This window comes from Tamandua tetradactyla, chromosome 24 (assembly GCF_023851605.1).
Source record: "Tamandua tetradactyla isolate mTamTet1 chromosome 24, mTamTet1.pri, whole genome shotgun sequence".
Lineage (NCBI taxonomy): Eukaryota > Metazoa > Chordata > Mammalia > Pilosa > Myrmecophagidae > Tamandua > Tamandua tetradactyla.
In genome coordinates this window covers 51886017-51910121 of record NC_135350.1, presented here as the reverse complement: position 1 = coordinate 51910121, position 24105 = coordinate 51886017, and the positions used below count along the sequence as shown (strand labels likewise).

At 37.1% G+C, this 24105-nt stretch overlaps 2 protein-coding genes and 1 pseudogene across 7 annotated transcripts in view; 2 read left to right on the top strand and 1 right to left on the bottom strand.

Annotated features, from left to right (window-relative positions):
* SEPTIN11 (septin 11) overlaps positions 1-22888 on the top strand; it is a 119429-nt gene extending 96541 nt beyond the window's left edge. Inside the window, exons 8-10 of one of the 5 annotated variants that reach the window (XM_077143081.1) lie at positions 4525-4657; positions 7924-8111; positions 16478-22888. In XM_077143081.1, coding sequence (XP_076999196.1) covers positions 4525-4657; positions 7924-8111; positions 16478-16481 — 325 coding nt within the window. In that variant the 3' untranslated portion in view covers positions 16482-22888. Of the gene's footprint in view, positions 1-4524; positions 4658-7923; positions 8112-11629; positions 12194-13800; positions 15764-15811 lie in introns of those variants that run through there. The other 4 variants (XM_077143080.1, XM_077143083.1, XM_077143078.1 and 1 more) reach the window with 4 other exon arrangements.
* Positions 19674-19771, top strand: LOC143668609 (U6 spliceosomal RNA; annotated as a pseudogene).
* CCNI (cyclin I) overlaps positions 21530-24105 on the bottom strand; it is a 50329-nt gene continuing 47753 nt past the window's right edge. For both annotated transcript variants that reach the window (XM_077143085.1, XM_077143084.1), the window contains one exon: positions 21530-23194. In XM_077143085.1, coding sequence (XP_076999200.1) covers positions 22751-23194 — 444 coding nt within the window. In that variant the 3' untranslated portion in view covers positions 21530-22750. The remainder of the gene's footprint in view (positions 23195-24105) is intronic.

Genomic DNA, 24105 nt, shown 5'->3' with positions numbered 1-24105 from the left:
TTGAGATAGAAGCGGAGAAGAGGATGAAGGATATGAGTGGGGACTGATCGTGTCCTCTCTTGAGCCACTTCTTGCTTCCTTTTCTTATGAGTTACTATTGTCTTTTTCAGAATATTGCCTGTCTGAACTCCTCTTCATCTCGGAATACCACCTTCTCCTTGACTGTCCACCAGGCAGGTCACAAAAATGTGCTCAGTTACCAACATTGTCCCAACAGAATAGGAAGTTTCCAGGCCCATGAGACCCATTCGTCTTTAGGAGTTTCTAGGCCAGGATTCACCAGCTATGCAATAACGAGGGCTCACAGGCTGTGCAGTCAGTGGGTAGAGTTCCTGCTCTGAGCAAAGCAGCCTAGGTTCAAATCCTGTCTCTGCCACTTCTTTACTTTGTGGCCCGGACAAATTGCCAAACACCTCTGTGTCCAAGTTTCTGTGTCTATATACAGTGGAGATGATAGTAACACCTAGTAATACCTACCTTGTTGGGCTGTTAAAAGAATTACATGAATACACATCTAAATTGTGCCAAACATACTGGCAGTGACAATTATAAATAGCATGCCCTCCACTAGGTTCCAGGAGATTCTAACAGGGAGAGAATTATGATATGTGAATTACCAGAATGAGAGATGAATTGAAGTGTCTGTACTCATTCTCCTTTCCCTTGACTTCCATGAGAAAGCTTGCCTGTACTATGTCCTATTAAGAGAAAATTAGAAGATAAATTCCTCAGCTTCAAATATCATTGGCAAAAGGGTATTAATAATTGCAATCTAAAATTAAGTTTTAAAGAGCTAAGAATTGCAAAAAATACTCACTTTAGGTATCTGTGAGTGCATACTGTAGACCTAGTTCCTTCTGAACTGGTTCTCAATGACAAAAACATTAGTGAGTGTGTCTGTCTGGTGTCTCTAATTTATAATTTGATTGGCAGAGGTGCTTGAAGAATATGACTGGATGCTGCAGTTGTTCTAAATTACTCCTAAGTAACTTATTGTAGCTTTGACTGTTTGGGGTAAAGCTGTATGATTTATTTTTCATATGTTTCTGATAGTCATCTCCAATAATACGATAATCTAATAATAAGTAGCATTTGCTGAATTTATTTTCCTGTTCCAGCCCGGATGTCAAAACTGCAACCAGGCTCATGGCAGAGGGCCATCTTGCTAATAGCAAAGTTGCTCCTTAGACAAACTGCTTCTCTAGGACAGGGGCTTTCCAGCTTTCGCACTGCAAACTTCTGTATAAAATACGTTTTCAGCATGATCCAATATGCACATTTCATGAAATAATGCCTACTCTTATTGTTTGCAATGTGCTCTAGGTATTTTCTCTCCTAGTCTCTTAAACTTTCCTGTAATATACTTGTTAAGACTCAACATTGAAAATTTATTGCCAGAAACTATAACATAAGATAGGTCATGGTTGAGACTGATTAAGTCAATCATCTTGAAGGTTCTCGGTATTTTGGGTAGAATGATCCAAAGTATATTCCATGTCTAGCTTACTTAAAAATAAAGGACCTTGATGCCAGAGACCAGGGTTTAATTCCCAGTGCCTGCCCATGACAAAAAATAAAATAAAAAAATAAAGGACATTGAAACACATTTGGGGAACTCTTAAGTTTATCAAATTAAACAGGTTTTTTTTGTTGTTTGATTTTTTTATAATCAAACTAAAACAACGTATAACATGAACATTCTTAACATACGAACATTCCATGCATGGTGTACAATCAGTGGCTCACATTATCATCACATAGTAGTATATTCATCACCGTGATCATTTTTTAGAACATTTATATCACTCCAGAAAAAGAAATTAAAAGAAAAAACTCATACATACCTTACCCTTATGCCTCCCTCTCATTGACAGTAGTATTTCCATCTACTCAATATATTTTAAACTTTGTTCCCCCTATTATTTTTTCTATACCACTTACCACTTCCTTTGATTGTTCACTAGTATTTCAGTCTACTCAATTTATTTTAACATTTGTTCCCCCTATTATTTATTTTTAATCCACATTTTTTACTCATCTGTCCATACTGTAGATAAAAGGAGCACCAGAAAGACAAGGTTTTCACAATCACACAGTCACATTGTGAAGAAACATGGCTACTGGAACACAACTCTAAAGTTTCAGGCACTTCCCTTGAGCCTCTCTAATACACCTTTAACTAAAAAATGGATATCTATAAAATGCATAAGGATAATCTCCAGGGTAACCTCTTGATTCTGTTTTTCTGTCTTCACCCTTTCAGTCGAGAAGGTTTTCTCAATCCCTTGATGCTGAGTTGCAGCTCATTCTAGGATTTCTTACCCAAGTTGCCAGTTTACAACCCGGGAGTCAGGTCCCATGTAGAGAGTGGGAGGGCGGTGAGTTTGCTTGCTGTTAAACAGGTTATTTTACTGAAGAATTTCTCAGAGTATTTAAGACAAGCAGTAGTTAGCAAAATATGTCAAAGCTCCGGGATGCATTTAAAAATTACAGATTATTTTGCCTTAGCCTGACATTCTGAATAAGGATTTCCAAGAGTGGGGTTAGGAATGTGTATATAAAAGTACAATAAAATGTGACCAAGCAATCTCACCACCCTCCCCCTGTCTACGTGGGACATGACTCCCATGGGTGTGGACCTTCCTGGCAACGTGGGACAGAAATCCTAGAATGAGCTGAGACTCAGCATCAAGGGATTGAGAAAAACCCTAGAATGAGCTGAGACTCAGCATAAAAAAAAAGAAAACAAAAAACGTGACCAGGTTATCCTGATGTGCTTCCAGGTTTGGGATCCACTACACTTGTGGAGCTCCTAATGGTAGATCATATGTTGCATTTTCTCTTAACTGCTTTCACTTTGGAGCCCCTGTTTTGAAGATCATATCTTGAAACTAGTAACCCATGGGACAGAATTTGGGAAGTGTGTCTTGGTAGTTTTTCTGTGAAAGGTATTATTCCATGGCTCATAAGAAATAGGAAATATGTTCATAATATTAAAATCAATAAAAGCTGAGTTTCTCCCAAAATTTCATAGTAGAAACAAGTCATCTGCCACCTTTAGCAATTCCTACCCGGTTAATGGTGATGAAGAGTTTATTATAAGCTAATGAGCAAAGTCATATCATGAACTATTTTATAGCTTTATTAGCAACAGATTTCCATATCTCCATGGCTGTGTATCTTAAACTTCCAAGTCCAAATACTTGTATTAATATTAGCCAACATTAACATTGACCAAACTTGTTTTTATCTCAGCAGATAATGAGAAAGCTAAATAAACCTCTGGAAACTCCACATATCTGATTGCTTATAAATAGGTAGTATTCACTCCTGACACTAAACCTCATTTTTAAAAATAAGTGTATTGATTATAGAAACAAAACAATCCTATTTAGCACATTTTCTAATTGTTTAGTTCTTTTAGATGTATACATATTACATGTAAGTGTTCTTCCATCTCTGAATTTCCTTTAGCTCCTTCTGAACAGACAGATGTGAATGCTATGGGGTGGCACCATCCATTGCTACCCAGTGGATGAATTTGGTCCATGGCTGATGGAGGAAAATCCTACAGGTGGTGTTACCATAACAAGTATTGTTTTAGGGAAACTGCAAGAGGAAATAGAAATAGCATCTTTTAAAATAGCAGCAAATGTTTCTCGGCATACATGTTTTAGTAAGTTGTTTTATCAAAGGTAATTTCTCTTAGAAAAAAAGCCAAGGTGTGGCATTCAGTTTGAGATATTCGGCTCTAAGTTCTTGTAGACAATAAGTAGGAGTATGGGGTTTAACATAAATATAGAAATCTTTTCTGCTTTATTTACAGTTGGTAGATTTTTAAAAGTGGCAATTTCCTCTAATATACTTAGAGATACTACTGTCTCTTTAGTTTATTCACTGTGTCTATTTTCCAGATGGGGTTGGAGGGTAATGAGTGGGAGGAGAATAATATTTATTAAGCACTGATTATATGTGAAATACTTATTATATTCTCTTAATAACATCCCAGGAAGGCATGCTTATACCCATGTATTATCTATGAGAAAATTGAGACTTAGAGCAGTTATGCCTTCCCCAACATCAGTCTGTAAATTGGTACAGCCAGAATTCTAACCCTGCTCTGTCTGACTCCAGTGCCTGTTCATTTCTCTCCCTACAGTATGTTGCTTCCATCTTCTAAAATTGTAAATCATGCCTTTGGATCTTGCTTGTCTATCAATCTGGAGGATACTGCTAGCCAACCCAGCCTAGGTTTCCTCTGTATGAATACATGTATGTTTAAACTTGGCTAGTAAGAGACAGCCTTTGCAGTGCTGAATTGTAGCTGTTGCCTCATCTCTGGTTCTTGAAGCACTTGTCTTTTCAATCAGCTAAAATGAAGATTGTGCTTTTTGTTCGTGCTTTAATATTATAAGCAGCAGCCTTGTCTATTTTTTGAAAGTAAATGGGGTAGAAGTTCTATGAACTGAAATTTCTTATTATGCAATTTCATGACACTGTCCTTGTTTTTTGAATTTGGAATAGTCTTCAGGAGACATATGAAGCAAAACGGAATGAATTCTTGGGAGAACTTCAGAAGAAAGAAGAAGAAATGAGACAAATGTTTGTTATGAGAGTAAAGGAGAAAGAAGCTGAACTCAAAGAGGCAGAGAAAGAGGTAATTTATTAATACTTTACTTTTTATAGTGCTTCATGCTTTCTACATACATTATATTGCATGAGTGGCAGACCAACCCATCAAGAAAAGTGAGTCAGATCTCCTTATCTTCATTTTATATATAATAAATCTCCAGTCATAAAGGTTAGGAGATTTGTGCAGTCACATGTCTGGCTAATAAAAGAGCTGAGACTGAAACTAAAAATCTCAAACCACCAGACATGATCAAATATTCAAGTCTGAAGGAATATTCTGCATTTTTTTAAAACTTTTTTTATTGTATAGTATAAAATATTTACAAAGCAAGGAAATGAAAAAGAAATAGTTTTCAAAGCACTCTTCAGCAAGTAGTTACAAGACATATTCCAGAATTTGTCATGGGCTGCCATACAATCTCATGTTTTTCCTTCTTAGCTGCTCCGGAATATAGGCTAGAAGGCTTAAATATTTTTTTTATCATCACAATCAACTTTTTTTCTTCTTTTTTTGGTGAAGACTAACATATACAAAAGAGCTACAAATTTCAAAGCAAAGCACCACATTTAATTGTAGAACATATTTCAGAGTTTGACATGAGTTACAATTTCACAATTTTAGATTTTTACTTCTAGCTGCTCTAAAATCCTGGAGACTGAAAGAGATATCAAGTTAATGATTCAGAATTCATAATCATTTGTTAAATCCTATTTTCTCTGTATACCTCCACCATCACCTTTGATCTTTCCATCCCTCTCTTTAGGGGTGTTTGGGCTATGACAATTCTAAATTTTTCATATTGAAAGGATCTGTCACTAATATGGGGTAGGAAGATGGAACTGTCTGATGTTCTGGAGAGGCTGGGCTAGGTTTCAGGACTTATCTGGACCAGGGACCCATCTGGAGGTTGTAGGTTTCTGGAAAGTTACTCTAGTGCATGGAACCCTTGTGGAATCTTATATATTGCCCTAAGTGTTCTTAAGGATTGCCTGGAATGGTCCTGATTGGGGTTTGGCAGGTTATGATAGGTAGCAAGGTCTAATTGCAGCTTGTATGAGAGCAACCTCTCGACTCTATTTGAATTCTCTGCCATTGATACTTTATTAGTTACACTTCTTTTCCCCCTTTTGGTCAGGATGGAATTGTTGATCCCAGGGTCCCAAGTCTGGATTCATCCCTGGGAGTCATCTCCCACATCACCAGGGAGACTTTCATCCCTGGATGTCATGTCCCACGTAGAGGGGAAGGTAATGATTTCACTTGCAGAGTTGGGCTGAGAGAGAGTGAGGCCACATCTGAGCAACAAAAGAGGTTCTCCAGAAGTAACTCTTAGGCATGCCTATAGGTAATCTAAGCTTCTTAGCTACCTACATAAGCTTCACAAGAGTAAGCCTCATGATCGAGGGCATGACCTATAGATTTGGGTGTCCCTATCGTTTAACACAGCATCAGGGGATTTTCTTGATGGTGAGGTTTAATAGTTCTATATTCTTTCTCTCATCCCTTGCCAATACTTTTTTTTTTTTAAACTTTTTTATTGTACAGTATAACATATATATGAAGCAAAAAAAAAAAAGCAATAGTTTTCAAGGTACTCTTCAACAAGTGGTTACAGGACAGATCCCAGAGTTTGTCATGGGCTACATACGATCCTCTCCTGTTTTTCCTTTTAGCTGCTCCAGAATAGAGGAGGCTAGTGGGCGTAAGTATTTTTTTATCATCACAATTGACTTCTTTTCCTTCTTTTTCATATATATATAGAAAAAAGGTATAAATTTCAAAGCACAGCACCACATTTAGTTGTAGAACATATTTCAGAGTTTGACATGGGTCACAATTTCACGATTTTAGGTTTTTACTTTCAACTGCTCTAAAATACTGGAGACTAAAAGAGATAATCAGTTTAATGATTCAGCATTCATATTCATTTATTAAATACTATCTTCCCTTTATAACTCTACATCACCTTTGATCTTTCCATCTCTCTCTTTAGGGGTGTTTGGGCTATGTGATTCAAAATTTTTCATATTGGAAGGGTCTGTCAGTAATATGGGGTGCCAATACTTTTTGATTATCTGCTTAAAATACTCTAGGATATATCCAGGCAATAGTCTTCTTTTTAGCACTATATTTCTTTAACTCTTAAGTCTTGATAATGAGATTTGGGCTTCTGGACTCTTACTGTATCTTAGTTTATCAGCCAACTAAGTGAGCTAAACATTGAAGGGGACCCTCAAGTACTGTCTGTTAAATGATGAATGGGTTGAACACTCAAGAAAACCTTCTCTGACTCCACATTAGTGCTCGTGCTTCTGCCTTTGCTGACCATGCATTTGTGGCCCCGTGTCCTCTGACCCCAAGATGTCCCCCATACCCTAGGCTAAGTTAACAGCTTCCTAGAAGTTCACATGGATTTTTACTATTACACTCATCCCATTTTATTATTGTGCATGTGTCTGTTTGTCTGCGTATAATATGCTTCTCCTGGTAAATAAATAATGAGTATTTCAAAAGCTTGACCCATATATAGCTCAATATATTTTTAAACGAAATTGTCTGAATAATTTCCTCATCATTCCATTTTAATTTGTCATTATTAAGATGGCTGAAACTTAGAGAATATTTAAATAACTAAGCACTTAAAATGATTTGGGTGCAGAGGAAGGAACGTTGACCCCTATTTGCCATTGCTTTTAAGAACTAAGCAGATGCTGAGTAAAAATGTAAGATAGTAAGAATGTTTTTCTTCCTTCTTCCTCCCTTTTTCCCTTCCCCTTCCCTTCCTTCTTTCCACTGTCTCTCCCTTCCTTCCTTCCTTATTTCAGATTTTGTTTCTGCATGATATTTTCTTAAATTCAATTTTTCAAGAGCCAGAAATTTCTCAGTGTATCTTATTAAAGAGCTAATACATATATTCATAAGTAAGCATTAGATGACTATAAATAAATGTATAGTATACATTTAAATAGAGTACCAGAAGTAAAATCTTCTCTTACCACAGGGGTGAATATCTTGTATGATTATGGACAATTTTTATTTTCTTCTTTATACCTTTTATAACAAGTATATATATATTTTTTTGACCCAAAGAATTCAAATTTCAAAGGCTAGGACTCCAAGGGATGCTTTTTAACATAGTTCCTCCAGTAAGTCACTAAAACATATTTCACGCCTGTAATCAAAGCTAAAGCAGTCACATGATACAAATATTGTTTGGCAGGAGATCCAAAAACCCTACATCAGTAAAATTTTCATCCCCTTTACGAATCCCGTCCTCTTTTTCTTTCCAGCTTCACGAGAAGTTTGACCTCCTGAAACGGACACACCAAGAAGAGAAGAAGAAAGTAGAAGACAAGAAGAAGGAGCTTGAGGAGGAGGTGAACAATTTCCAGAAGAAGAAAGCAGCAGCTCAGTTATTACAGTCCCAAGCCCAGCAATCGGGGGCCCAGCAAACCAAGAAAGACAAGGATAAGAAAAAGTAAGCTGGTGTCACCCCCAGGTATCGGGGGCCTCTAACAATTTATTCCTCTTGCATGTCTCTACTTTTCCCATTTACAGACTGGAAACTGGTCTGTTGCCAGAAAGATCAAAGCAAGTATTTTCTCTACAGTTCAGGGAAGATGAAGGTTTTTAAAGTATTTTTCAAGGGTACATGAATATTAATTTATAAAACTTGACCACATTGATCAAGTAGTCAGGACTGGAGTAACCTCCTCTCTTATAGCATCTTCTGCACCAATGCTAGGATTCTCCAAAAAATGGCAGGCTCAGTTCTCTTTAGGACTCTCTGAAGACCTTTCTTGTGACTCTTGATTGTGATTGTTAAAATTATTTTCTTATTCTGTGTTTAAAGCTTGGTAAGCCAGTCATTGAAAGTCTTGTTCCCAAAATGAAATATTTGGAAGAGTTACTAGTGACCATAATTTTTCATTTAAATTCAGCAAGATGATGAAATGTTTTATTGCCACAATGGTATCAAAATGCCTATCCAATCAAAATGCCCCTCCAAGCCTAAAACCATACCTACACCCACACATAAACCATTTTTAAATATGGCTTTGATTTAATGTGCCAAAGAGTCAGGTTCTGTTCTTGAGTTGGTCACTTCCTAGATACTCCAATAGCAGCTGCCTGAATCCAGTGGGAGATTTGGACCTCCTTGAAATCTTCCTTTCATTTGAAGCTCTAAGTTGAATCATCTTAAACACTGGAGGGTGCAGTTTTATGACAAGAGCTATTGCTTTGAAAGTAAACACAGTGGTCAGTAGGATACCTTTCAGGAAAACTTTGTGGTGGACTCACAAATCTGCATATGCTGCCCTGACTTTGTCTGTTTAAAATGTGGTGCTCGTAGGGCAGCTATGAAGAGATTCACAAGTTGTATCAGAATCCTTGCTCTCCATCCTTAGATGCTAAATTTCTAGGAAATGAGCTGACAACTAAGTAAACAACAAAATTGCTGGTACTCAAGCAAGCAAAGAATTACATTCTTTAAAAATATAGTATATAGGATTGAGTCTCTGCACAATCATTGAGAACTTTCAAAGGGAAAAGTGAGCACACCAGAGTTCTTCATTTTGGCTTGGTTAACTTGGAATAGACCTGGCCCTAAAGGAATCTCATTAAATTGTCTGTTGTAAAAATCAAAATGCACAGTGACAGTTACAAACTTTGACTTTCCAAGCTCTGAGACAGCAGAAGACGCATCAAGAGAGCATGGAACAGGAAATTTTTCTCATCAATAGCGAAAGTATTTGGTATAGATGAGATGTGATTTTAATGGAGACGGGTATAGATACAAGTGATCAAAGGAGTCCAAGTCTCCAAAATTTGGTTATGTTAGATTAATTCTGAGAATAAACATTTTCTAGATTATAATCCAGTTCAAGGAAAAGTTTGGTAGCTATGCACGTTGGGGTGCACTGGACGCAAATGGTGATGGTCTACATGCAGAGATTCAGAGATTGCCATGACTCTTCTTCCAGTAGAGACAAAATCAAAGTACATTTCTCAAAAACTGCCATTTGGCATTGTACCTTTGCTGATCCATACTAACCAAGATGAAAATAGGGGTGTGTGTCAATGAGTGTGTGTGTTTGTATGTATAGATGAGCATGTATCTTTATGTACATCTGTAGGCATGAGTGGGTGAAACAGAGAAAAAGCTGCTGACTCAGCTTAGAAAACCCAAAGTCAAGTTTTTCTTACCCTAAAGCACTAAAGTGCATAAGGGTACATGTTTTAAAGCTAAAACTGTTTATAAAAGACCAGCAATGTTAAAAGAATATTTCATGTATACTGGATGTGCCTTTAAGCTATTATTAAAAATTCCGAGAGCTGATCAATATTATGCTTCCACTAAAAAATGATCTCCCACGTAAAAACCTTTCCCATATAGGGAAGTTTTTCTTTGCCCCTTCAAGCATTTTAGATTATTTTCTTTCTATTCTTGGGCCTTACCAATATTTAACGCTTTTATAGTACATAATTGTGTGTGAATTCTGTTCTAGCCTAATTTATATAGTCTCATTTGTAATTAATGTAATTAAACTTAATTTGGTTCACAGTAGACACTAGGCTTTATGCCTGACAATGGCGTATAGGTTTTTGTGTAACTTCTAGGTTCTTACCCTTTTCCACACTTTCCGGTTAGTATAGTGAAAGCAACTGCCAGTTAGAGACCTATAAAAGTTGAAAAAAAAAAAAAAATCGCTCTTCTTATTGCCAGTGCCAGTACCTATAGGAGAGTTTTGGTTAGAGAGGACCACAGAAAGACAATAAGGGAGTAACCAAAACAGCACTTTGAAAATAAATGGGAAGACTCTTACCTCACCATTTAGTTGGAGGAGATAGCTGGAGTTTCACATGTGCCCATTAGCAGGTGGTTTTGTTCTAAGTAAAAAATACAAAAGAGATGCTTATTTATTTAACTGCAGTGATTCCACCTCAGAACTTAACTTAGTTTTTCTAATAGGTTTAAATTCTTTCTTTTATTCTAATGAAATACTCCCTTTTTAATGAAGGTAAGACTTTACACTTCTTCATGTGTAGTGGCATGAGAGCATATAACATTTCCTAAGATTACAAAGTAGAATCAATGCTGCCACTGCCATTAACTGGACCCCCCCACCTCCTGCCATCTCTGGCCACCACAGTGGTGGGACTGGCCAAGGGTAAGTTGTTCAATGGACAGTAGTAATTTTTTCTGAAAATTATACACACAGTTACTGACATGCATTTGCTGACTACAATGCATCTACCCCCCAAAATGTTTTAAAATCCATCATTTTAAAACTGTACTTGACATCTGATAACTACAGTTTACACAACTATCCACTCATCTTCTTCTTCTTCTTTTTTTTAATTTATTTCCTGCTAAGGAAGAATAAAGTTGCATGGTTTGGCATTGCTTTGTATCTAAAAGAGGAGGAACCTTTTGCTTTACAGCACTGCTTTAGCTGTAACTATATAATGACCATCCTTTTTTTTCTCTTCCCAAGAAGATTAATAGCATGTATCCACTGTATTCTAATCCTCAAGCTACTTTAGACATTTTCTCTAAGTTAATTGTAAAAAGACATTTATTGTACATTTATTCTCTGACTCCTTCAGCAACTCGGGAGTGGAAGATGAAACCCCTGTTTAGTTCTAATGCAATACCCAAACCTAATAGAATGGTTTTGTTTTATTTGAGAAAACAAAAATCAAACATTATCTTTCCACCAGAACATGTAGTGGTTTTAAGAAGTCACTGTGAATTCTAAATTACATGCAAATGGAAACTAACCATGTGTTCTTTAATTCAAAATTAAAATTTGCTTTTGCTTGTCATGTAGAATAGCCTACTCAAATTTTTACTGTTTTAATTTCTGTCAATTCCATAATCATTGCATGAGCATTCACCATCACTGAATGCTGGTGCTGGCACTCCTAATTTTCCTTTCTTTTTTATTTATTATTATTTCTAACTTTTTTGTTTTGTTTTTTAACTTGCAGTGCAAGCTTCACATAAAGCCTGGCAAGCCAAGGATGTTCCCGCATTCACCTGCTTTTGCAGTAATATTGTGTCTTTTGCCATATGTGTCCTTTTATTTTATTTTTATTTTTTACTCTTCTCCAAACACCAATAACTATTAACTCATTACTGAATGTTGTTGGGTGGTGGAAAATGATAGAACAAGGGAATGGTAGCAAAAGCTATGTGCAGCCGGACTTTGTTTCTGAAAAGCAAATGGTTTGTCTGTCATGCCTGTTCAGAACGGCAGCAGGAAGCATGCCTGTTACTTGTATGTTGCTTTGGACCAAGGAAAGGAGGGTGAAATGCTATGTGTAACGTCTGATGCGAAAACTTCTCACCGCCTCGGCAGCTCAACTAAAAACCAGAGCAGCCATGACAACAACTTGCATTTTCTTGATTATTCATCTCAGTAATTGCAAAATCCCTGAACTCACCCTGTCTCTTCTCTATACCTGCTCCAAACTAAGGTAGATTTGTGTATAGGCAGAACTGGGGGTAAGCATTATATGAATTTTTCATTTTAATCAATAACATTTTTTGGGTTGTGGGTCTGTTTAGACTGTTTCCTCTTGGTGGTTTGAAACTGCATCTGAACCCCTATTACTCAAATCTCGGTCAAGTTGGAATGGGGCTGTCACAAGAAAATTTAGGATTCTGTTCACTTTTATTAGTGTAACCTTGATACTTTCACAAATAGAAATCTCAAAGTTTAGACCGGACAGAGGATGATGGTTTTCTCACCCTGCTTATCACCTAGGATAAGGGATGTCATAAACACACCTACATTTGTTCGCAGTGGGTTGGGTGGGTAGGACCTAATGACGGGTTCCAAGATATCAGTACAACTTCTAATAAAATTTTTAACTAACCAAGAGAAGAATTTCCAGAAATGCTTCAAATAGAAAATTTGATCTAAACTGTGTGTCATCTGCAGCACAAATTTGAGGGGAAAATGGGGAAGAATACAACATAAACCCATGAGTCAGGAAAGTAGAAATTCAGCTTTCCATCTGGCTTCCTTAGTTCTCTTCAGTATTTGGCAATAAAAGGAAGAAGAAGTAGAACAGCTGGTTCCTCAAATCCAGTTGTCTTGGAATCTTCCTCACCATGACTAGCCTCACCTGCTCTCTCTGTCTAAGGCCCATTGAGGCAGAGCCCCAGAGCCTCAGCAATGGGGCCAAGGAGGTAAACCGTGTTCTTAGTTTGCATAGAAAAGGGCCTATTTGTTTAATCTCTTTTCTGTACCATTCCTTTCTGATGCTTATCCTCATCTTGATCTTTTTTACTCTCTCTCTTAACAAGATCTGCCAAAGTTTCTTACTCTGTAATGTCCTGTTTCTTACTTGAAAAGATATTTCTCATGACCAAATAATTCACCCCCACAACTTCCTTCTGACCATCAGTAGTCATATAAAAAGTAAATAGAATAGAATCTAACCTACCCAACCCCACAGTTTTTTCTTCAATTAATACGTCTTCCATTGATTCTACATGGATTTTTTTTTCTTCTTTTTGTCCTCAATCATGTTCTTAGGAAGAAAGAAGGAATGGTCTTGTGTGAACTGATTTAGGCTTAATTAGGCTAAGTAAGGAAATCGGTTATTGAAGCCCAAATTCAACTAGCAGTAGTGATGTAAAGACAGGCTTAGGAGGTACTGTTATTGTCTGTCTGCTTGTTTGTTTATTGAGTCTAGTCTGAGGCTAGCTGTGAAGCAGCCAAGTCTGAGATGGCATGCCCATTCTAACCACTGGCTGAATTTGCTCACCGCTGTGCACAGACAAAAGCCTGAATACTCAAGTCATGTGCTTGTTCCCACCACTGCTTGTGTGAGCTTTTTTGTGCCATATAACAGAAAATACACTTTAAAATCATCTGCATCACTAAAACATTATTAAAATGAGCCTACCAGTGAAAGGCATCCAACGACTTTTTGATTCCAAGATTATTGATTGTTTTTCTTTTGCATTAAAATTTTCAAAATAAAATAAAACATATAGTCAGGGAATAAAAAGTCAAAAGAAAGATATAGAGCATTTTCCCCCTTAATGTATTGCTTCTGAGTTTTTTTCTACCACTCCTCCCCAACCCTATTTAGTTTGTTATTGCTGCTCTTCTCTTTTCTTTCTGTATCTATGCCTTTTTTCACAGTAGTCCTTGGCTCTGCACGGAATAAATGATGCCCTCAGTCTAATTGGATGTGCTTTCGCCTCTGCATGTAAGTACAGTAGTAAGAAATCTTTGAGAGCTTTCTGATTTTTTAAAAGTAGAAGAAACAAAGGGGATGGATGGATTTCTTTTCTTTCATTCTTTTCAAGTGGGATACAGAGGTAATGACAACTATAAATGTATTTTGAATGACTACATTTATATCTTTTTCACAAGAAGCACATAAATTCATGTTCCCCTTTCCTATCAGTGTAGACATTCAGAAATTACTAATCTTAGTCTGTGTTCATGGGCATCAGTGAATAGTATAGAGTCTTTGATTCTGACAGTGTTGATAAAACTAGAATAAGAAACCGCTACCTTCAACTAGACAAAACAAAAGGAAAAAAATTCATGCAAGGCTGTCTTCATCACTGATTAATTTTTGGGTGATCTTAGTTTCATGGGCTCTCCCTCATGATGCTAGCAGTGGTCATCTTTTTTTTTTTTTTTTTTTTGGTGCAGACCACTTGGATTGGCCTCTCCTATCCTTTTTTCAACCATAATGACCATCTTTTTGTTTCTTCAGGACTTGAGTTTAGATACCCATAGCAATTATATATGCTATTGGATGTGACAGAAAAGCCTTTTGAGAATTTATTGACAGTTCAGAGATTGTTTTCCCAGCTTAGACTCTATGAATTTGTCAAGGTTTTGTCCAGAAAAGGCTTCTCAATGGGGGAAATCATTTAACACTGGGCATATGTTACTTATCTTCCTTCTCTACATTGTAATTTCACCAGCAATAACATTTCTTCTCTGTATTTTGTGCATCTCAGATAGACTTGTTTTCCTCACTTTCTTGATATATCCATAAGTTTTTCACATACAAACTGCTGTGTTAGATTTTTCAGCCGTCTACCAACCCATGTCGTACTGTCTCTGTGTGGTCCTACCAAAACTGTCCATTCAGACCCCTTTGTTTGCATTTGCGACCGTCTGAAATTGTCAAGTCTCAGCTTCCAAAAGTCCTAGTTCCATTTACAGGACATGTATGTGATGACTCTTTAATGGAAATTTTGACTTATAATGTCTAGCTGTATGTAGGTATGAAGGGAATTTTAAAAATACATTAAAAATTAAGCTGTGAACAGCATTAGAACTTTGTCTATTTCTTGATTTTAAAATATGCTGATATGCCTTAAACTGTAGCTATAGATCATTGTCATTTTGCTGTTTGAAAATAACCAATGTGTTTTCTAAAACTTGTGTAATCTACTTTCAGTGTTTATGCAGAATTGTCATATATGTAAGCTGCATGTTAGACACTTGTCTTTTTTTAAGAAAACTAAAATAATTGTATTGATGTGAAGCATATCACTTTTTCAAATATGAAAGTAATCACTCAGCAACCATGCTTGGTAATTTGGTGTCTGTTAAGGTAGGAGAGTAACGGACAGGTAATCTATGCATATATCAACAGTGCCAAGACATCAAGTGGGGGAAATATATTTTTACCCAAACATTATTTTGTGTGCCCTTTTGTGAGTTCTTTTTAGTCATTGCTTGTTATGCATATGTGTACCTGCTTATTATATTGGATAAAAGAAATAGGGATAAAAAAGCATAATGCTTTCTTGCCTTTTCTGGTGGACTTTTGGTGCCACCATCCAGGCAGCACCTACTTTTTCAAGATACCTTTGTGGCATCCTGCACTTCACATACCATCTCTGCCACCCTTTCTACCCCCACTCCCTTGCCCTTCTGCCCTGCTGATTAGCATTCCCTGGCACTACACGGCCCTGGGCCCAGCTGAAGCATCTTTCCTTCCCTGGACTCTGATGCCAGTGCTGCTGCTGCTGCCGTTCACTCTCCAGACCTGCTCTGCGAAGGCATCCCTTTAACCAACACACTGCAGTTCTTTCACAGCTTATCATAGAGAAGCTCCTTTTTTCTTTTTTATGCCTTTAAGAATCAAATTTGAATCTGAACCTTTCTTTTTTCTCTTCTGTAGCTTCTTCTTTATGTAACCATCCCGTTGACAAGCCCTACTCTCTCCTAATGGACATAGAACATTAGAAGAGCAGGAGCTGTCTGTTCACACGTTTGGGGAAGAATTACCTCATTTCCACCATCGTCTCCTATTCTTTTAAAGTCTGGGTCAAATATTGCACTGCTGTTTGTATTTGTCAATGTCTGTCTACACACCACTGCCTACAGTGGATACTGAAGTGACTTATCACTACCAAAAACAAATATTTAATAATATTAATTAAAAAGAAAAAGAAATTGAGTGAAACAGAGAACATGGGCCAAGACACAAGGTAGCTAAGTGCTGGGATCCTCTTACTTAGCTGTTATGTTTTTGAAGCTGCTGATCCAAGAACTCATGTACCGAAGACAAGTGTGCATCCTATCCTGAGGTGGCTACCACCTCCAGGGCCTACAAACTTGACCTAGTGCTAACTCCAGACCTCTCTGTCCCATGAGCAACATTCTGAACACCCTAATCAGGATCCTCTAACAGGTCATAAGATCTGGGAAACATTTTCCTTTTTGTTAGTTTTGGGGGTTGTTTTGGATTTTTTTTTTTAACATTTAATTGCATGAACAGAGATGGTTGCTTTTTTTTTTTGTTCAATTTGGAGTGTTCTATTGATCCAATGTTTTTATTTTTCAGCTGACCATCTGCCTCTTGAAAGAGAGAAGTGGGCATTCTTCCTTTAATTCAGGACTATTGTCTTAGTTGACTTTCTGTTACCTACATCCCTTATATAAGTTGTTTTGGGTTTGGGATTATGTTTTGGAAAAAAAAACTTAGTTAGCCAGTGGTTTTCTGTGTTCATTATTCACTTAGTTTGGGTATCAAAATTATGCCAGTTTAAAAACTTATTTCAAGAGGAAACTTAAGATGAAGTGCTAAACTTCTGTTTATGATGCCCTCCTTCTCTCATACAAAAAAAAGAAATCCTTTTGTTGTCACAGGGATTTTGATTTCTTAATTATGTTTAAAATGTGCCAGTGCTGGGTAGATGACTTTTCTGCCTCTGGGGTTCAATTTATATTTAAAGATACCTTAAAATAACTTTCTGGCCCTTCTGCTGCCTTTTTAGATTATTGTGAAGCTCTGCTTTGCCTGTGTCCAGTTTTTTTACCTAGGACCCATGTGTCCTGGACAATGGAAAATAAAACCCAAACAAATACATATTCTCTCCCAGATAACAGCAGCATTAACTGCCTCTGATACACATTACCTTCACAGAGTTATCCCTCTGGCTTTCTCCACAATGTCTGCAAAAAATCTGTTGGAAATCAAAGTATACACTCTGGATCACTTAAAACACACACATAGACACACATGTCTGCCAGTTGAGTAGAGTCTGTGATTTCTAAGGCTGGCCTGTTTGTTATGGGTCAGATTCAGATTGCTTTATTAGCAGCTACATTTTAGGAGCAGTTTTCAGTCAAGGCACAGTTTTAAGATTCATATCTATTTTAGAGCATGAGCATGCATTTTAAGTTATTTTTAAATTTCATTACTTGTCTATAATCTTTGCTTATTTCCATCTTCATTTTTCAGTCCTATAGAGACAGATTAAGTAGATCTACAAAAAGGTAGATCATCCAAGATCCTTAGGAATGTTTTCCTCTATATGAGAATGGTGACATATACTTCCATTGGAAAGTGAATTAATGAAAACAGTACCTGCCTCTTTAATCATTTGATTCCTGGAAAGAGCTTACCTGGAGCAACTGAGTGAGCGTGCCAGCAAGCTTTCTTGACTTAGACAAAACATATTGTTAAATTTAAGTCAGGTCAGATTTATCTGAGCCATTAAATAATAAAACCTAAGAGTCCCCTTCATGCTACACTAGAATTTGTAAGGAGAGAAATCTGCTAGCACATGACCGTTGTTTGTAGAAGGTGATAGCAACTCCTTAGCTGATGTCAGAGCGTGAGGTATCAGTTTTGTAGGTTGAATATGTAGATCTTAATGTGTAGGAAATGATGTAATCACTAAGTATGACAATAGCTTTATTCTTAAACTCTTTATTTAAAATATTTTAATATTAGCTTTAACTACCCTATCACTTATTTTTCCTTTTTAAATGGTTTTATTCACACATCATACAATCCAACCTAAGTAAAAAATCCCTGGTTCCAGGTATAATCACATAGCCATGTCTTTGGAACCATAATCTATATGTGAACATTTCTTCTACAGAGTTCCATACCCCTCCCTCCATATCCCCCACTTACTGACGTTCAGTTTTGGCATATTTCCTTTGTTACATTCAATGGAAGCATACTGCTATGTTACTGTAAGCTACAGACCCTAGTTTGCATTGGCTATCATATTTTAAAAACAAAAAACTCTGCATCAGGTTCTAAAGATATTTTATGAACAATATTTAAAAGCCATCTTAGGCAGTAGTTTTTTAAAAATAGTACTGGGTAATCTGTTATTGCTACTTTTTTTTTTCCTTTTTAGTTCCCAGGGTTAGGAAGTTTATAACCACCTTGATGGAAGTAGGGGGCAGAGGCCATTTTAAGTAGGTTGGCCTCTGTGCAGTTACCCATGAGAAGCTGGTCATGGAACCACTGGCCAAGTGCACTGCCATTGATTTGGCATTTTACCTCAGGCAGTTTCTCAAGTGTTGATGAAACTGGTAGGTTCTCATATGCTCTTGGCTGACCAACTGAAGTATATGAAATTATTGCAGGAATAATTATCAATAGGAATTATTTGTTTACCCCAAACTAGATTGTGGAAAAGCAAGGGGAATTGTACTATCTGAATCTATTTCCATTTTATTCCATTCAGCCTTTTAAAAAAATTATATGATTTCAGATGTATATTCTGCCTTGCTAAGTCTCATCTAGACAGTCTGCTTGAGTTTGGCACAGCACACATTTAAACGAGAGATGTGATCTCAATCAGGCACTGGACTAGAACAGATAAGCACAATTCATACTCCCAATGTGTGACCAAACTCCTCACCCCCCTCCCATCAACTATACTGTAAAATGAAACTTTATTCAGTTTTAAGTGTTGTTTACCTGTCAGTGGCCCAAATTATGGGTAAACTTCCAAATATCTGAAAAACTACACAGTTTTTACTCTATTTAAGTGACATTCCAACAGAAAACCTGCTTTGCAGATAACCTTCATCTTGGCATTCTGGAGATCCAACAGTGAGGGCACTGCAGCTCACTTCCAAGACCCTTGTGCTTAAATTCAGGGACCTAGTATTTGGTGGGCCTTGTGACTAACAGTCAGGCTTTCAGATCAATGTCTTTATCAAGCAACTGGCTTACCCAGGGCTGATGAGGAGACTTCATTTGAAAAGCATAATTGTAAGTCTAGGTATCCACTCCCTTCTCTTGCCAAACATCTATACCTGACTAGTAGCTGTATGTAAATTAAATCTTAGCTCCCAGGGAAACATCGTGTGAGGTACCAGTGAAGATTTCACATCTGTGCTGTGATTTGCTTTTTCAGTCTATGAAATCTTTTTTTCCCCCAAAAATCATGGTACCTAGATCATGAGAGGCAAATTCTATAACTAGGATATTAATTGTTCTACCAAAAGAACAAATGTTTGTACGCATTGGGGACAGAGGGGGCATTCAAGAAAGCTGGACTTAACTATGATTTGCTACCAGCTACAATGTGCTTTTTTTTTTTTCCCCATGGGGCAGACAAAGGGAATCGAACCCAAGTCTTTGGCACGGCAGGTGAGATCTCTGCCTGCTGAGCCATGGCCCACCCCATGTGCCCCTTTCTGTGGCTGACCTTGCTAAAAGTTTCCCCAGCCCCGCATGCAGACTGGCCACTTGTACCTTAAGTGATGTTAACTCTTAAAACTAAATAGTGCTTTGGCAGCACATACACTAAAATTGGAGCAATAGAGATCAGCATGGCCCCTACATAAAGATGACATGCAAGTTCATGAAGCATTCCATATTAAAAAAAAACAAAACTAAATAGTGCTGATTTTGTTGGCTTAGCATCAAATGAGATGAATGTTCAACTGTTCGTCCCATGCGGTAAGCCCAAACAACTCAGCTTCTCCCAGAAATTATTTTAAAGTTGATTTTTTTTTCCCTAGAAGCACCATCTAGTGGCCAAAACTCAACATTATTTAATAACTCAGGTATAGGAAACATTATATAAAGGCTAATCTCAATTTTGGAGGCTTCAGAAATGACATTTGTTAGACAAAAACCTCATGATAGGTTTCAAGTAGGAGGGGTGTAAAGGTTCAGATGAGTTACCAGCTGAAACCTGTTCAAAACCTCAGGTACCGTGGCAGTGGACAACTCTAACCCTCAATTTGCTAACGTAAATAGGTCTGCTCATCTCCCAGAATGGATGTAAGCACATTCTCCCTTTCCAGTTGAAAATGTATAAACTACCTTAAGGATTTGCTCTTTCAGTCTATGAATTTTTTCTTTTTTTTGCAGACTTGCCACTTGTACCTTAAGGATGACAGTAAGCTCCCAGCCTACCCCCACTCCGTACCCATGTTGGCCAAGAATCCCTGGGTAACTGGTCAAGCCCAGTTTACCTTCCTGCTTCAGGAACTCCAGAATGAGTAAATGAGAAAGCTGAAAATCTAGGTATATAAAGAGAGTAGAGGATATATTCAAATAGTTGTTTCAGGAAAAAAGAAATAGTGTGTTGGGGTGGCACAGACATAAATGTCTAATACCCTCAGCCATAGAGTCAGGAACATTTCTGACAAATTAGTTATATGTGACCTTTTCATTCTATTTGGAAGCATTTTCTCCACCCCACCCAATACAAGACACCATCTGTACAGGAAGCATTTAGTTCTCCACAGATAACCAACTGCAGCACCAATCTACAGCTGGAATTCTAGCATGGATCAATATGCTTCTTTTGCTTTTTGTGTTGATTGGAAGAGAAGAATTTATACCTATCAAATTTATTCCCTTGCCTTTCGGGAATGATGTTTTTTTTAGCCACCAGGAGGCACCAGTCAATTGACTCTGGAGGCATCCCTCCAAATCTTCAAAGAGAGTATTACCATCAATGGGATTAGAAAATTTTATGATTAAGCAATGAAAATCCTATTCTCTAATTTGCTTAATCTGTAACTACTGGACTACAAACAATATTCCAACCCTACTCAATTTTATCCCAAGGTTTCTATCTAACACTCCCCATACATACAAACACGGTGTCTTCATCTGTACATGGGAAAAATAATGAGGTGCCATTGATTTTACAGCTATTATGAACACATCTTCAAACACAAATGGCTCCTTCATTCTTTATCTTCCTTCCCACCTCCATACAAGTAAATGCTTCCCCCTCTGATTAGACCATGATACCACAAAGCAGCCAGCCCTACTGCAAAATTTTCCAAAAAAGCCAAATGCTGACCTGAGAATCCTTTACTCCGTTAAACTTGAACAAAATCAGTGAGCTAAAAAGGACATGTTATCTAGAGTTCCATTAAAATAAGAGCACTGTTTGGAAGTACCTTGCCCACCAGTGAGAAAAATGTCATAAAGAGAAAACATTTCTGTATATCTAAAAACTATATCCCTCCGTCACATTCAAATCCCCTTTTCATGTTTTATTTTCAGTGAGAATATTCTTAGGATTTCATAGTTTTCCTTATTGAAACGGCAGTGCCTAAGAGGCAATCAAGAACCTATACCTCTTTACGAGCAGAAGAAAGTTACAGATAACAAAGCTTAAGGACAACTTTTTATTGCTTACCAGAGGCTTTTATCATCAGTACATGGTTCTGACTGCAATACCTTCTTTGGATTGCACAGGGAACTCGGGATCCAGAAATCAAGAGAAATGTGGGGGTGGAAGGTGAGGGCAAGAAGCTATCAAAATCCTAACAGCTTAGCTTAACATAAAACTTGGGTACTGGATTCGGTTATTATGTTACAGACTCAAATCACAGAATTGCCCCAACATCTAGACAGTCTCCTACTGATTATAAATGAGTGAAAATTCTGATCAGTTACAAAATTTAATTTTTAGTTGTTAACATGTTTCTTTGGTGAGCACCTGGATATATATTAACTTTATCACAAATTCTTTTATACAAATGCCAAAAATGCTTTCAACAAGTCTAACAGTGTCCTAATTACATGCCACTAAATTTCACCGTAAACAAAAATGGCAACAGTAATTTTGTCTCTAAACTCGAGATCAAAATGAGACAAACACAAAAAATCAATGTAATATGGGTCCTTTTTCTATTTTATAATCTCTGATTCATATGGGGAATTTCAAAGTACAATTTGAATTTTTTATTTTTACACAGGTAGGTACTGGGAATCAAAACCAGGTCTCTGGTATGGCAAGCGACAACTCTGCCACTGAGTCATCGCTGCTCACCCAGACGAATCTGAATTTGATCATGGATTAAACATAGTTATCACACTGAAAGAATCTGTTCATTAATTGCTAAAAAATCATTTTGGGGTTTCCTATTCAGTGGAGGTCAAGGTATAAATCAACATGCATAAAATTCATTAAGTATTCAATGAATGAACAAGCAAAAGCAAGAGGAAAATTAATCACGATACTGGGGACAAGGTTTACTAGCTATAAATTTAGAAACTTTTTTTTAGCAGTAAATGTGAATTCATGGGGGTAACATTTTAATGGAGAAAATGGAGGAACTGACAAACACTACAAATACATTTTTTGCCTTTTTCTTTTTGTAATTTTTTTTTAAGTTTTTGGGTCTTTTGAAATTTGTATACGTTTTGGTCTTTAAGTACTTAAATAATGTTGGATTATAATTAACTGCACAAGTAAACAAGAGGTTTTTTCTGGCTCACTTTCAATTTAGCCTGTTAGGTTTATATCCTTATATAGCCTCTTTCCTGGTTTTTTATGTTCCCATTCCCAGAACAGACTACCTTTTCATTTGAAGATAACACTTGTTGGAACTACATAACAGAAACAGGCTGCAAAGGTGGGCAAGGGGAAGCAGGTCCCTCTTGCCTTGATAGATCAGTGCCACAAACAGAACCCACATTTTCTGAAGCATTATCTTCATTATAGAGCCGTTTGATTCCATCATAAAAGTCATCCACTTCCATTTCCTCTACTTTGCGTTTAGCAGAGGTATGCTTGCACCCACTGGCAGCTGGGAGATGATGGTAGAAGGCTGCTGTACTTCTGACTGGCACTTCTGGTTTGCTGTTGTCCTTGGAGAAATCTGGGCCTGGGACAGAGGAGGGATGTAATCTGAACACTCCTTTATCACAGGTTACCAGGGTGTGCTTGAGGGGACGGTAGACATAAACGGAATTTAGAGGCAGAGAAGACTGCAGAGTAGAAAGGTGATGTGCCACAAACTCCCGACAGTGGATCAACTGGGAGCTATCCATCTGAATTAAAAAAGAAAAACACCACAAACTTCATATTAATATAGTTGCTGGCCACTTTTTTTCCCTTGGCCCCCTAAAACTGTCCCCCAGCTTTTTTTCTCTTCCCACATCTTCTACCTCAAACTTACCTATTTCTCCAGTCTACTTATCATCTTCTTAGGAATTACAACCAAATCTGTATTTCTAATATAAATGTCTTTTGGAACTTGAATTCTTTATTTGCAGTTGTATGCTGAGCATTGTCATGAGAGCAGAAAACTCCTATCAACTTTACTACATGCCCCAGTGATGTAGAACAAGCTTAGCCATACCAAAAATAGTGTGTGTGTGTATGTGGGGGTGGGGGGTGGGGAGGTGTAGGATGAGGGGATACAGAGAAGAGGGAATGGGGATTCACAAAGTTCTTTAAGTCAATTGGTACCCTAGCAAATATTTTAAGTAACTTCTGGAGGGTGAAAAAAAGGTTATAGCATAGAAATTATTTCTAAAAATTGTGTACCTAATTTTATTTTCTTTTAAATATTTTTATTAATAAAACATAAAAACATACATTCTTAACATACAAATATTCCATACATGGTATACAATCAATGGCTCACAATATCATCACACAGTTGTGTATTTATCACCAAGACCAGTTTTTTACCATTTGCATCACTCCAGAAAAAAGAGAGAAAAAAGAAAAAACTCATACATACCATACCCCTTACTGATCAACAGTATTTTCATCTACCTGTACCTAGTTTAATGAACTATTAACTGAAGATACTTAGTGGCCAAGAAGCATTAAAACACCACAAATATTCGAATGGCCTGGTTAAATTCATAATAAATACATTAAAAAAATAAAACCCACGTATTTAAATGAAACGAAAACTGTTTATAACTAAACAGGGCATTATAATCCCATT